Source organism: Lagopus leucura, unplaced genomic scaffold (assembly GCF_019238085.1).
Source record: "Lagopus leucura isolate 7727_CA_CO unplaced genomic scaffold, USGS_WTPT01 Super-Scaffold_100009, whole genome shotgun sequence".
NCBI classification, from domain to species: Eukaryota; Metazoa; Chordata; class Aves; order Galliformes; family Phasianidae; genus Lagopus; species Lagopus leucura.
In genome coordinates, this window is record NW_024962266.1 from 23,493,157 (window position 1) to 23,507,435 (window position 14,279).

The 14,279-nt window shown below is 41.8% G+C and overlaps 1 protein-coding gene across 6 annotated transcripts in view; it reads right to left on the bottom strand.

Annotated features, from left to right (window-relative positions):
* Positions 1–9,091, bottom strand: part of RAB3B (RAB3B, member RAS oncogene family) — a 40,857-nt gene extending 31,766 nt beyond the window's left edge. The window contains exons 1-2 of one of the 6 annotated variants that reach the window (XM_042874134.1): positions 8,826–9,091; positions 6,366–6,593 (exon numbers count right to left, since the gene is read on the bottom strand). In XM_042874134.1, the coding sequence (XP_042730068.1) occupies positions 6,366–6,593; positions 8,826–8,918 (321 nt within the window). In that variant the 5' untranslated portion in view covers positions 8,919–9,091. Of the gene's footprint in view, positions 1–6,365; positions 6,594–7,966; positions 8,421–8,440; positions 8,519–8,711 lie in introns of those variants that run through there. The other 5 variants (XM_042874137.1, XM_042874136.1, XM_042874139.1 and 2 more) reach the window with 5 other exon arrangements.
* Between the last annotated feature and the right edge of the window lie 5,188 nt (positions 9,092–14,279).

Genomic DNA, 14,279 nt, shown 5'->3' on the forward strand with positions numbered 1-14,279 from the left:
AGTGTTCAGGGGACCTGTTTGTTTAAAGAAAAGACAATAACAGATGATTTTATGTTGTGGATAAGGAATAACATCACCATTTTCCTCGTGCTGGAGGGTTCACCGCTCATTCCTCTTTCCAATAATTCAACAGATGCTTCAGGGTTATGCATATGACCTTCCCTCCCCATGACTAAGCATAGTCCTTGCTGACAGAAGAATAGAAAAACAGTGGTCAATATCTGGAAGCTTAATTCATGCTGTTTAATGAGTCAGAATGATGTTAAAAGAGCTAGACAGCAGAAAATAACTGAAGAAGTTCCCACTGTTAGTGCATATACTCCACTTGTTCTACAGAGTACAACTGCTCCCACCTCAAAACCAGATCCTGTGTTTTTGTCTCTAAATTCAGCCTTTCAGCCTACTCATAAGTGTCACATGTACAGTACTGTAGACAACACAATGCATGAAAGGTACAAATGTGACTAAGCTCAATAAGTAGTTGCATTTTCTCTACTGACCAAAAATACAATACAGGTTAAGTATGTGCTTACTTGATGCAAGCACTGTGAGAAGTCGTAACTTCCATCCACAGCTCTGTCTTGTAACCAGTCACAATGTAACCAAGCATATTTAAACATAGGATGTGTCTAGTCACTATTTCACAGTTTTATCTTTCACATAACATTGTACCAGCAGTGATTCTGACCAGACAGGCACCATGGGAAAACATTTTGAGTCACACAAGTCGAAATCCCTTGTAAAATGACAGCTCATTCTACTGGAAGGCACCAAAAATCTCCCTTCTGGTTTCGGCTCTAAAAGCATTACATGTGGAAGGTCAGGGGGCCAGGAACACCTCTGTCCTTTCAATACTGAAGAACTCCACCTGAGATTTCCCAAACAAAGCTTTTCCCCTACTGGGCAAGAAGTTGACATCAGCCCCTTCTCTCTATGAAAGAGCTAAAAGTTTGGACCACCTGCAGTTGGATACAGCACAGTACCTCTGAATGCAGTATTGCAACTTTCATTTTCCTGAAAGGCACCAAACAGGGTCAAATACTCCATATTCCTGATAACTGTGAAAGTGTAGCACACAAACATATTATGCCCTGCAATGAGATGAAATCCAATACTGTGAACTGGAATAACTCCACTGAATCACAGCTCAGACTGAAGATGAATTTGGCCTTTGCTGTAACACAGAGATCTAATGAGATAACAATGGGATTGAGGTGATTAACTGTAAACAGAAATAAACCTGAAGGGCTGTTTAAAAGCCAACGTAGGAATGCCCTGCTCAGCAAGCTTAGGCTGTTAAGCAAATTCAAGAGCCTCTAAAAACAATAGCAGAAAGACTTTATTCCTTTTTAAGCGAGTAGAAAAATGAACTGTGAAGGTTTTTATCACTACATTTTTCCATCTCTCCCTTTTAGCACAGTTTTAAATCTAACTCTAAAGAACATTCAGCGTGGCACGAGCATCAAGTCCTTCCCAAAGCAGGAGCATCACTACTGAGGTATAACCAAGACCGTGGTTTGAATTACACTTTCAGTACCTCTTCTCTGGTCAGATATTCTACACTGTGTTTTAACATCAGAAGCAGTGCTTCATGGCCAATCAGCCATGATGATTTTTCTTCTTGGGACCCATTAATCCCCCAGTGCTGCAGATAAGATACAACCCTCGCCTCCCTTACAAGAAGGAACGTTGTTTTTTCACTAACATAACTTCACCCATTTTAGTTCTTTGCCTTATATGTAAAAACAGAGGATCTCACAACAGCTGTGAACCCACTGGGCAGAATCAGGCTCATTAGATCTCTAGAGACATCCTTCGCTATTCCATCTATACATTAAAGTTACAGAACTCATCTTTTTTTAGAAACAAGCTTTGTGCAGGCACTAGAGTTTAAAGCCAGTACTAATAAGGATCTTATCAAAAACGAGATGGAAATAGGATGCCAGGGGAATAGATGATTCTCTCATCTGAAATGTATAATCAGCGTTAGCTTAAGTGTGCAATTAACATTAAAATTTACAATCAAGTATGATGGTGTTCTAAATTTACCTCCTTTAAATGAAAGAGTGAACCTCATTACCAGCGTTACTTTTTAGAATCTCTGCCCTGTGAGTAGAGCTGCACAGCAACATCCCGTCATCCAGGCAACAACTGACACAAAAAGCTTTTTTAAAACACTGCATATTTGCCTTGGAGATGGCTGCACAGCTTGGCCTTTATTTTGGCTTACGCTTCCCTGTGTTGTAATGGTAACTGCCAAGCAGCATAATTAACAGTTGTCATATTTCTGTTGGTAAAGATCCTTCCCAAAAATACAGAGCAATGGTGCTTTGTACCCTCTTCCCCAGAGCACATGTCCCAGACATCCACTCCAGCATCACAGACCCCTGCAGGTTTCAGCAATTAAGCCACAGAAATAGTTTTGTTAATGAGAAAGAGAAAGCTGTACTCATCCTAGGAGTTTAAGTCTGATAAGCAGCACCTTAAAAAAAAATAAATCATACTGTAGTCTGTATCATAGAATCAAGACTTATTTGAAAGGGACCAATGTTGTCTCTGAACAGCACATCCTTTTTGCCTTTCAGTCTGAAGTTAAATTTAGCCTGAAATTGCTTAAGAAGGGGGCTGCAAATAATTTCAACTGTGATACCAGCTGCCAAAGTCTGTATTTAGTTATGTTTTTTATTAATCACATTTATATACTTACAGCACACGCAACAAAAATGAGACTTGTGTAGGGTGCTGTACAGAAGTACAACAAAGCTCAATGAAATTCCTCACACAAATCATTCACCACGCTGTGCCCTAAGCGGCACGGTGTGCAGATGTTTGGAGCTCAACACTGACACTGATTCTCCATCAGTCAATCTACATTGCTATGCAAGGAGCTATGGAATTAACCTAGATTGAGCCAGCGAAGGACCAGACTTTGTCCCCTCAGCACAACATTGCTCTAAAGTTGTGCTGTCATTATCAGTAGACATCAAAATGTGCAGAAGGAAAAAGAAAAACAAATCTTTCACTGCTCTCACCTGAAGCCAAAACCTTTTACTCATTCACCTTGCTTCCACTTGCATCTGGCCAGAGTGGCCCTGTCTTAGCTGCTAGGCAACCCGAGCACTGCATTTAGTGGGAACTGTATGTGTTTGCTAAGGATGTAATAATGCTGCCTTTGAGATTTACTCATAATAAAAAAATGAATATCTGAAATTGTAACAGCTTTCCTTTCTGATCACTAACTAGCAGCTCTGGGAAAACAAAACCAATGGTCAAGAACAAAAGTAGCCACGTGTACAGCACACATACAGAGAGGGATAATAAAGCAGCTCCCAAATATATAGTTAGGGAGATGTTTTATGTGGAACTATTATTACAGCTGGCAGTGCTGTAAAAAGTGTCTAATCCTAGAACTATATTTATGCAGATATTAGAAACTCTACATAATATTAATATATTTACATAAATAATAGTTTAATTTAGAAAGGATAATTAGCGAACCTCATCCAGCTACAATGTGAACTTCCTCAGTAAAGGGCTTTTATGCAATTTACATCAAAATCACCAAAGCAAGACATGAAAGATCTGAAATTAAAACACAATCAAGTGATCTTACAGTTCTCTTTTAAAGAAAAAAAAAGAAAACAGAACTATCCCCTACGATCCCTCTCAGGAGCATTTTACTGTTTTGTTCTCTGGCAGCAGAGCTATCACACCACAAATACCTTTGATGGGTCCCATTCCTCCCATCCCCAACTCAAGAGAAAGAGAGTTTCCTTTCAAGTCTGTTCAAACAAACGGGTCATCTCCCAGGGCACTCAGTCAGTGGCACAACTGGTAAGAAGCCTTTTTAAAATATCAGTTTGAGTAATTGAGAATTTAATGCCAAAGTGAAAGGCCCAGTAATTATGTTAAAATTAAACAGTGCAGATCTCATCTTTGATCATGATACCTGACAGGTTGGCACTTCAAGCAGTACAAGGTTTCCCTACCTGTAAGAAAAGCCAAGGATCTCCAGGTAGCTGGGCCCTGCACCCAAACATCCTGCTTTTCTGACCAGCACAGGCAAGAGTCAACGCAGGAAGTCTCAAAGACCACTGATCATTCTGGACTGTGACGCAGGACAGACATGGGAACTTTCCCCAGCCTTGAGATTTACATGACATAAAGCCAGCTTGCTTGTGCAAAGCCCCTTGAGCATGCTGCAGCTGCATCCACTTCCCAGAGACCTGCAGGCACCCACGGACTGAGAGGCAGCTGCTCAGAGCAGTGATCCTAGAAGTGCTCCTCTCTTGCTTTTATGCAGACATTTGAAATGGTTCCTTTAAAGACCTGCACCTTCTCTTTCCTTTCTTAGTTTCAGATTAAATCTGATTCAGTTCAGACTTACCAATGTTAAGAAGCCAACATAACTGGGAAGTTACAAGTAAAATAAAGCATTAAGGGTAACTACACACACAGAAACTCAATAACAGCTGTAAATCATTTTAAAAAGTAAATCAGTGGACAGGCTGGTAGAAAGATTCCTCATTCCTGCACACAGGAACGTAGTTTTGGTACGCTACCGGCTCCACACTACTACATGCAACCAGAAGAATACACTGAAATTGCAATTAGGACAGGAAGGGAGCAAACAAGTTCCAATAATGTTTTCCATGGGGTTGTTTTTTGTTGTTGTTTTTTGTGGGTTTTTTTGTCCTTGAGCAGTAAACACAAAGTTTCTGTTTCAGGTCCTTAAACCACAGCTCACATCAGGGATCCACACAAGGAACACAGAAATAGAGAAGAGCACAAGTCAGTCTGGAAACTGTCAAGCACTTACATGAACCTTTTACTGAACATAAATTTTAAATCAATAGTGTTGCTGGTTAACTCCAGTATCACAGCTTCTACAGCTTGCACCTACAAAGGCCTGGCATATCTTTTCTTAAGTTTAAGGTTTTTTATCTGAATTAAGGATTTGCCTGAAATCCTCAAACATGGCAAAGGGGGAAACAAGGCAGAAAAGCTGTCATTGTGGCCTTAGGGCTGCTCCTGCTTGCTGGACGCCCACCACTGCGATCGCAAATACAATCGGCTTGTATCAGAGATACCGTCCTGACAAAAATTATCTGGATATTTCCAACACCCAGCAACACATAAAATGAATCATACAGTTGCAGTAAACAATAATACATTTCTGCAGTGTAGATTCTCACTCTGGATTCAAAATAGTCACAATGAAAAGGGTGATTTAGATGCAGTAGTAAGAGATCAAATTATAAATTAAGCTTCATAGTTCAATTAGAAGACTGACCTTAGCTGGCTGCGATAGGGTTTAGGTAGAAATGCTATACAGTTTCAACTAATCTTCAATTCTGACCTTTAAGCTTAAATCTGCGGGAGAAACCACAAAACAGCTGTTTCATGTTGGTGAGCTAGCTCCAGGAAATCATTTGAAAGAAAGGCAGCCTGATATCTTATTTCAGATGTTTTCTTTTTACACAAAACAGAAGAATCTTGCTAACTGGAATTGCAGCTGGAGCCCCATGGTACTCTGAAATAGGTCAATGCAAGTTTGGGCTTTTTTTTTTAAACACACTCTATAATCCATTGGGACACAGAGAGTTAAGGACTGTCAGGACAAACACTATGGTACAAATGCAATTGAAGACATTTGCAACTCTATAGAATGAAAGAACACACCTGCTTTCCATGAAAGGGAACGTAATGAGCTGTTGACACAATTGCTGGGCCTCGATCCTCCACTCTGGAACTCTGAAGCCCAGGAATGTTTTATTTATTTTTTTTTTAAACTGGGCCAGAAGGCTGTCATTCATGTCAGGCAAGGAGCCATGAGCAGACAGGCCCTCTAGCTCACCTGCACAAACTCTCTTCCCATTTGATTCACCAAGAAGCCATTTCTGTCAAGGCAGTTTGAAGCATATCTCTGAGGCAAGAAGGTCCCACTGCCTTATTCAAGGGGGATTAAAGTGACAGCAGAAGCTCTGTCTAGAGATCACTCACTCAGTGCTCACTGAATTTTTTTTTTTTTTTACCTACAAGAGCTCACTCAAAAGGTTCTATGAAAAGGCTAATGATTTGCTTTGGGTTTTTCTTCAGTTTAATAATACATTGACCCCTGACACTGAAAAGCATCAGCTTAAGACCAAAATCAAGAGTCTTATCAGTCAACTGAAGCAGCAACACAAAGAGAACTTAAGAAGAGAAAGCTATGCTGCAGGAATAAAAAGAAAAAAAAAAGCCACACGAAACATATTAATACAGATTTTGTTGTTCATAACAACAATCTAATCTCCAAGCAAGCTAGTTCTGTGATGTCTTTGCTGGGTTTAGTATGAGATATTGTTGAAAATGCTGGCACTTACCCAAATCTGCAGTTTCACCCGCTTATCATTCCTATAAACTGTTTTCACTTTGAAGTCAATTCCTACTGTGCTGACGAAGGCTGGCGTGAAAGTGTCATCAGCATATCTGAAGAGGAAGGATGTTTTACCCACACTGCTGTTCCCAATGATCAGGAGTTTGAACATGTAATCAAAGTTCTGATCCGAAGTATCTTTCTGCCTGTATCTGGCATCTGTTACTGAAGCCATCTGGAAAAAAAAAAGAAGACAAACATTGTAAAGGGACAGTTCAGAACCTGTTTCCTTTAATTGCATACCGTATGTTCAGCTTCTCTTCTTTCTAATGACTTAAGCACTACATCTACTAAAGGAAGAGCAACATACCTTGAAAACTTCTTTTAAATAATGCCTGTAAATTTCTGCTATCCTCTCTTGGTTCTAAGATCTCCAGACCCAAGAAATACACCTGTTGCACTGCTCTGTATGTAGGAGACTAACAGATGGATACTGCAGACTGTTCTGATAGTACTGGGGAAACAGCACTCTTTACTCCAGTGGCAGCTTGCCATCTCTGTTGCTCCCATAAATAAGTAGTGCAACAAGAACTAAAATCTCTGACATTGCATCCAGCTATGCTGTTTGTGGAGCAGCCAGTGAGGCAGGTGAAACTAAATAATTCTTTTTAAGACTGCTAGGGAAAATCTGCATTTTTAGCTCATGCACCACCATCATTTTTATACTTATGAAAGTTCTACCCTCCATATTTACAGATTAAGAAAAATATATATATATAAAACCTTGGCAACAGGAGAAGATGAAACAGTTGACAAAAGAAATTTTAGCTATCAGCCTCAAATCCATCCAAGAGCTACCTACTCCCAAGACAGCAATTAAACAGAACATGATAAAATGCTGCAGGCAGTATTTCTAAAGGTAGATGATCCCTTTAGATCATCTAAAGGGAGCAGAGAGTTGGGGAACATGAGAAAATGCAGATGAAAGATGCAGCCTTAGACTCCTCATCCTCTTGTGATCCTAAACTGGATTCAGAAACCAAAACGTAATTGCAGAGTCCAAAACCTCAACACAGCCTCAGCTCACCAAGCAAACCTGGGCTTCTCTATAGCTTCACAGCTGCAGCACTCAGCAGGAGAAGACAAACCTCTGCCTTTTCACCTCTATTTGTCCCATAGCAGAAGACAACGAAACAGACTGAACTAACTGACAGAGAGGAGAGGAAGGAAGTTTCACCCTGCAACATGCCACAGTTTTGATCATTGAGGCTGTTTCAAAATCAATCCGCTGTCAAGCAGATGAAGGTTTGGTTCCTTATAAGCAGTCAGGGCTTCCTGCAAACAGGGGCAACAGCAGCTCAGATCTGATAAGCAGCTGCTTGTCCACTTTCTTATCAAATCTCACTCACACATTGGATTTCACTTGCTGAAAAAAGTGATTAATTTCCACTGTATTTAAAAAGCCTTAAACCCAAAACACTGTCCAAAAGCCAGGTTAAGCTGATATCCCAGTTTAAATTAAGTTCCCAGCAGAGGGGAAACAAATTGCTGTGCATGTTTTATTTAAGTTTAAACTGAGCTGGTTTTGCTTTATCTCTGATTACACACCTGCAACATTCCCACACAGAAAGGGCCACACAGACCTTTCACAGGTTTGTGAGGACAGCTCTGAAGAGCTCCAGCAGCAGTTTGATACCCAACAGCTGCACTGCAGTCACGTCTTCCCACAAGCAGTTCTCTGCAGGATACAATCCAGCCCTGATACACACAGTTCTTAACTTCAGCTGCTAGTCAGTGCTTTGCAAACGCTCCAAAACAACCCAAGTACAAATTTTCTTCTCACCAGCACATCAGAAAAGTGCTCTTCTATTCATCTCCTGTAGTTCCTAACACATCTCAGCATCCAGGTGACACACACACTCAGGCACACACATTCACTGCCCCAGCTCAAATCTCAGAAGTCTCAGCTGCAGAAATTAGGAATCCAGATTAGTTGATTTGTGCCATCACTGAGCTGAAGAACAATGCAAAGTTCTCTGAATAACTTCTTTTCCTCATACAGAGGTGTAATTCCACAAGTACCATTGACGATGCACCTGCACTTGATAACAAGAAAAAAAAAAACAAATTCTCCACTCCTCCATTTCAAGTCTCCATGAGTGGAAAAACGAGATGACTTCATTACTAAAAGCTTGAGCAATTTAAAGATTTAGAGGTAGATAGTTTTCCACCCATCAGTGTCTTCTTCCTATTACCACCTTTATGGAAACCACCTGCAAACTCCAAGCCATTCTTTTAAATGATACACTGCTGCTTCCATTACCCCCCTAGATTGCTCTAATCAAAAGCATACCTGGCTACAAATGCCACTCTCCAATCCCAGTTAAAAAACCAATTGCAGAAGGCGACCAGCTGGAGCAGCTTTGTTAGAGGCACAATGCAGAAAATAAGATCAGAGGATACTTGCAGAGGACGCAGCGCAGTTGCCATAGAAGCACACCTCTCGCTGCCTGGCGCTGGTGGCTGGGCTGTGCACGAGGTGCTGCAGGTTCTGTAACATCACAGGCAGTGCTGGAGCACAAACATTTCAAAGAGAATTCCACCTCCTTGCTTGAATTTGACTTTTGCTTCCTCCTTCTCCTCCTCTGATCACTGAAGTGAAACTGCAAGGACAGCAATACTAATTCCTGATAGCACATCATTACTGAAGCTGCATTCAACAAGCATTCGAGCTGAAAGCCTTCAAAGGGCTGCCTCAGAATTTGTGCTCAAATCATCAAGCCAAGTCTCCCAATTTCTTTCTCCTAATCCTCATCCCAACCTTCCTCTCACTCTCTTGTTGCTTCAGGCTTTTCCTTGTCAGGACTCCACAATGAGCTGGTTCAGAGAACAGGCAGACCCCAGCTGAAAATAATTCCTCTTTTATTTCTCCTGTTCTGCTGAGCTGCTTCCGAAGTTGATTCAGCTCCTGATGCAGCACAACTTGGGGAGCCAAGCAGAGGGCACTGAGCAGTGGGATGGCAGTCCCTAAGCCACCGAGAGGAAGTTCATCGAATCATTACAGTGCTAAAAGACCTCTAAGATCACCCAGTCCAACCCCAACCCAGCCCCCAAGCCCACTGACTGTGTCCCTCAGTGCCACGTTGCCCCAGTTGTGGAACAACTCCAGGAACAGTGACCCCAACACTCATGGGGCAGTCTGTACCACTGCATCACTAGTCTTGCTGAGAAGGAATCTTTCCTATTATCCAACCTGAACCTCTCCTAGTGCAACTTAAGGCATCTCAGCCTCAAACTCGTACAACAAAATCTTAATCAGAGCTTATTAGCCACCAAAGAACACTCTTCTCAGTCAGTGTCTCTCCTGCCTTTGGGAGGGTCTCCTTGCCTGCCCTCAGCCACCCCTCTTAACAACAAAATAGGTTCGCATCGAGGGCACTTAAAACTACAGAGAAAGAAATATCTGAAGTATTAACTTGATCAATCTATATGCACTCTCTATACTACACATACTGTGCAATTCTGACAGCTGCAGCATCTCTTAATATTTGTTACTGCTTTATGTCTAAAGCCCAAACGGACATTTACAACAAATGCTTTGTGTTTATATACCAGTGGCAATTTAAAAACAATTGCTTAACTGTTTTGTCATCATCAAATCATCCTTTTTGCAGAGACAATAACCTCCTTTTTCTTACTTCCATCTTACTGCTTCTGCACTCAGGATCAGCCAACAAAGAACAGAAAAAAAAGGCAGTACATGATTTAAAAGGACTAAGTGGTAACAGCATGGAACAAGAGGAGAGGCACAGTCACAAGCACAGCTGTACCTGTTTGACTCCTGGCTATCCACAGTCACTGACACATGTGGAAGGAAGAGAAAAAGATCACCAGATATACTCACTTAAAAGCAAAAATAGTGAGGCTAAATAAAGGTAGAGGCAGAAAAAAGAATTACGTAGTATTGAAGTCAACACTCTCGACTACAGACAAATAGATCAGCAGTCTGCCAAGGCTCACAGGAACGCGGTCAGGAGCTGAGAATATCTGAGAATGATACAAATGATGACAGAAACCATGCTGTAAGGTACATGGTAGGGAAGAAACAAAGAAGCAGCTAAACCAGAAGGCTTCTTCACCCCTTCTGTTCAGGACTGAGCAGCAATCCACAGGAGACATTACTCACATGCAGCATAACCTCTTTTCAATAGACTTATTAATAATTTGTTTGTTTGTTTGTTTTTCCCAAGAAAGTATTAAGAAGTATGTCTACATTAAAAATATTCCAGATCACAAGCTGCACAAATAAGTTAACTCTCTATTATAAAAACCCACTCCTTTATGTGCTCTATTGTCTGAAAAAATAAAAGTGTTGGGTTTGTTTTTTTTTTTCCATTTCATGACTTAAACTAAATTCTGAATTAGATCTCTATCTACTAATGGGATTTTACAGCCAATACATGCTGTCCTAAGACGAAAGCTCATACAGGAAATAAGGCCGTGACCTTAAGGTCTTATATGCTAGGGCTACAGGAGAGATTTATCAGAAGCAGAAAACACACTGAGCAGTTAACAAAACTTCTAATAAGTATGGCGAGCAAGCGATAGTTACCAATTTAGATCTATAATCCATGAGACAGATGGAGGCTTTGCTGTGAGTTATATGAATCAAGAGTGGTCACTGTTGAACCTGCGATGTAGAAGCAAAAGGATTACCATGTTTATGATAAAGATGGATAACGAGAACATTACGTAAGACACCAATGAGTAGATAGATGAGACTGCAAACACACTGCTGTATAAAGCTCTGAACTTCCTTCACTGGAAGTAGAAGGGAAAGCCCCGTGGCACACAAAGCAAAGAGAAGCGGTGTTTGAGATAGTAACAGACACTGAGATAACAGTAGATAACTGAAGCTATCTATAAATTTTAAACAAAATTTATGAGAGAGAAGTCATCTAGGTTAATCTAAAGTTTAATTTCCTGAGATGCTCTAGAAGTGGATGCAAAACCTCGGATGGGAATTGTTACACCCTTCTTCCCTGTTTGAAGGAAATAGAGCCACGGAGCACCTGAAATGCACCTGCATGTACTGCTCTGCACACAGCCTGGGTCAAAGTCTGCTGCACGGTGATTACAACTGGACATGTAAATGCAACCCCCTTACAGCACATCTATGTAACAATACCTGCCTTAAAGCAATTGTTATTCCAGATTTAGACCAGAAAAGTGTTACGGAATTCAGTCCTCTTTCTCACACTTACTATGACCTGAAGGCCAATTTCATCTCTGATGCATTTCCTCTCCAGAAAAGAAGGGTGAACCCCGCTGTGCTACCTTAATTTACACTGCACTGCCTTGTGGAGTGTGCTGGAACACCCAGGCAAACTCAAACTCTGGAAATAAGCTGCAGCCACCTATTCTAGGTAGCAATTTGGAACCAATTGGAGGACAAATCCTTTCTCATGACCCACACAATTGATAATTGTCCCACTTGGCACACAAAGGGACACCTTGCACTTGCCCAGACTACTCCACATTTTGCTTGTTTCCCTGTGTTCTCACAGCCCTGTCCTCTGAAGTTGTTCTCTGTAGCTGCCTCTGTCTCTCACCTCAACACTGTCAATGGTTGCAAAGAACCTTTTTTTTTGAAGTGTCATCCAAACAATTGAATTGCTAGATCTAGAATAAAAATAAGTCAAAAGCATAAACAGAAAGAAAATATTTTCTTTCTTAGTTACAGCAAAAACTAAAACTGATTTATTACTGAGTCCAGTAATCTTCACAATTAGATTTTTTGTAGTGGATTTAGTCTGGAATTTGCACACAGTTATTAAGTTGCATATATAATATGCATGACAACTAAAGAAGAATAACCTTTAAGCAAGGCAGTCTGTTTATTACTACCTGTTTAGATGTGAGCTTTAAAAAGTCTAGGATTTAGAAGATCTAGATCTAGATCAAAGATCTAGAATTTAGGAATTCTTAACAGATGTGGATGTGGAACAAAACTCAAAACTCAACCTGCGGCTGTTGTCCCTGTTCCATCAGCTCTCTGCATTCACAATGACAATATGCAAGGCAGCAGGCAGGGGCAGTTGTCAGACGGATTTCCTCGAGGCATGTGTTTCTCCATGTCTGGAACCATGCCTCTCCCATTTCCTGCCCAACATCCTCAATTTCAGGGTCAGAACAAAACTCTCAGGAAGAAGAAATCTGTTACTTTAGTTTTACAATAGCAAAAAATGTAAGGAAATAGAAGTTCCCATCTTGTTTACTTTCCAGATTTACAGTTCTCATTTGATTTCACCTGGGATAAACTGGTAATTGTGAAATACCTTTGAGTATTTCTCTACTGAATATACCAAGGCTGCACAATAAACTCACAGCAACACACGGAGCAGATGCGCAGCAACTCTATTCCAGGACATGTGGCATTCACTGCTGGTCCTTCTGCAAGGGGAGGGCTGGGAGCAGGGTAGTGCTGCATGGAAACACAGCTCCTTGCAGGGAGCTGTGACCTGGCTTCTAACTGTGCTGTTAATAAAGCCAGCTTGGCTACTTGGGATTCATAGGACTTAGAGCTACTGTCTGACCATAACAAGGCTTAGCACGCAAGAAATATTTACCACTCTTTGTACATCACCAGGTCTAAAACCTTTCACCTTTGTGTGAAAGCAAACTGCTGTCCTGAGTAAACTTGGTTTACCTGAGTAAACCAAGTAAACCAGGAGACTGGTTTTGTCTTGTAGGAATCACCCACAAACCAGAATCACGAGGAGACGGGGCCAGTGCTCTGCAGTACAGGTGAAGTTTGTTCTGCTGTCTTCTGTCCTTACATCTGCAGCAGAACATTTGCCATGAACGAGTGAGTTACTTTGCTTTTTTGTGCTCTGATGTCCACTATGCTGTGATACAGGAGGGTTGCTAAGTGGAATTACAGGTGCCTCTATACTTCATAGGTTTTAACTAACTAGCACTCCCAAACATATAAGCCTGACAGTGTCAAAGACCAAACAGTACCAGCGACGGAGCAATCAAAACACACATTCATCAAAGCTCACTCAGCACTGCAAAACTTCCTGGGGAACTACAGGCTGGTGAGCTTCACCTCTGTGCCTGGGAAGATGATGGAGCAGATCCTCCTAGAAGCTGTGTTAAGGCACATACAAGATAAAGAGGTGATTTGAGAGAGCCAGCATGGCTTCACCAAGGGCAGATTGTGCCTGACCAATCTGGTGGTGTTCTGTGGTGGAGTGACAGCTTCAGTGGGTAGGGGAAGGCCGATGGATGTCATCTACCTGGACTTCTGCAAGGTCTTTGACATGGTCCATCACCACATCCTTCTCTCTAAATTGGAGAGGTGTGGATTTGAAGGATGGACTGTTCGATGGATTAGGAATTGACTGGCTGGACGCAGCCAAAGGGTTGTGATCAATGGTTCTGTGTCAGGGCGAAGGCTGGTCACAAGCAGTGTCTCTCAGGGTTTGGTCTTAGGACCGGTGCTCTTCAACATCTTCATCAGTGACACAGACGATGGCATTGAGTGCACCCTCAAACAATCGAACACTGAAAGGCAAGACCACCAGGACCCCTTGAAGGCCTGCTGTTCCGTGCCGCTTTGAGAACTCTGCTTTGAAACCTCTGATAACTCTGCCAACCCTGTACCAGACCTATCTGGGCCAAGTGGACAGCACAAGCCAGCAGAGCCAGTATGAAGCCTGGTGCTTGGTGTAGACAGGCTGCTGCTCCTGAGCTGGGACCATCTTGCTGACACTCTTCTGGATCCTGACAGGGAGCAGTGAAAGGCCAGACCACCAGGGCCCAGTGAAGGCCTCGGATCCCTGCTGACCCTATACCAAAGCCTTTTGGGGCAGGAGGAGAGGCCAAGCCTGCAGGGCCAGTTTGAAGCCTAGTGGTC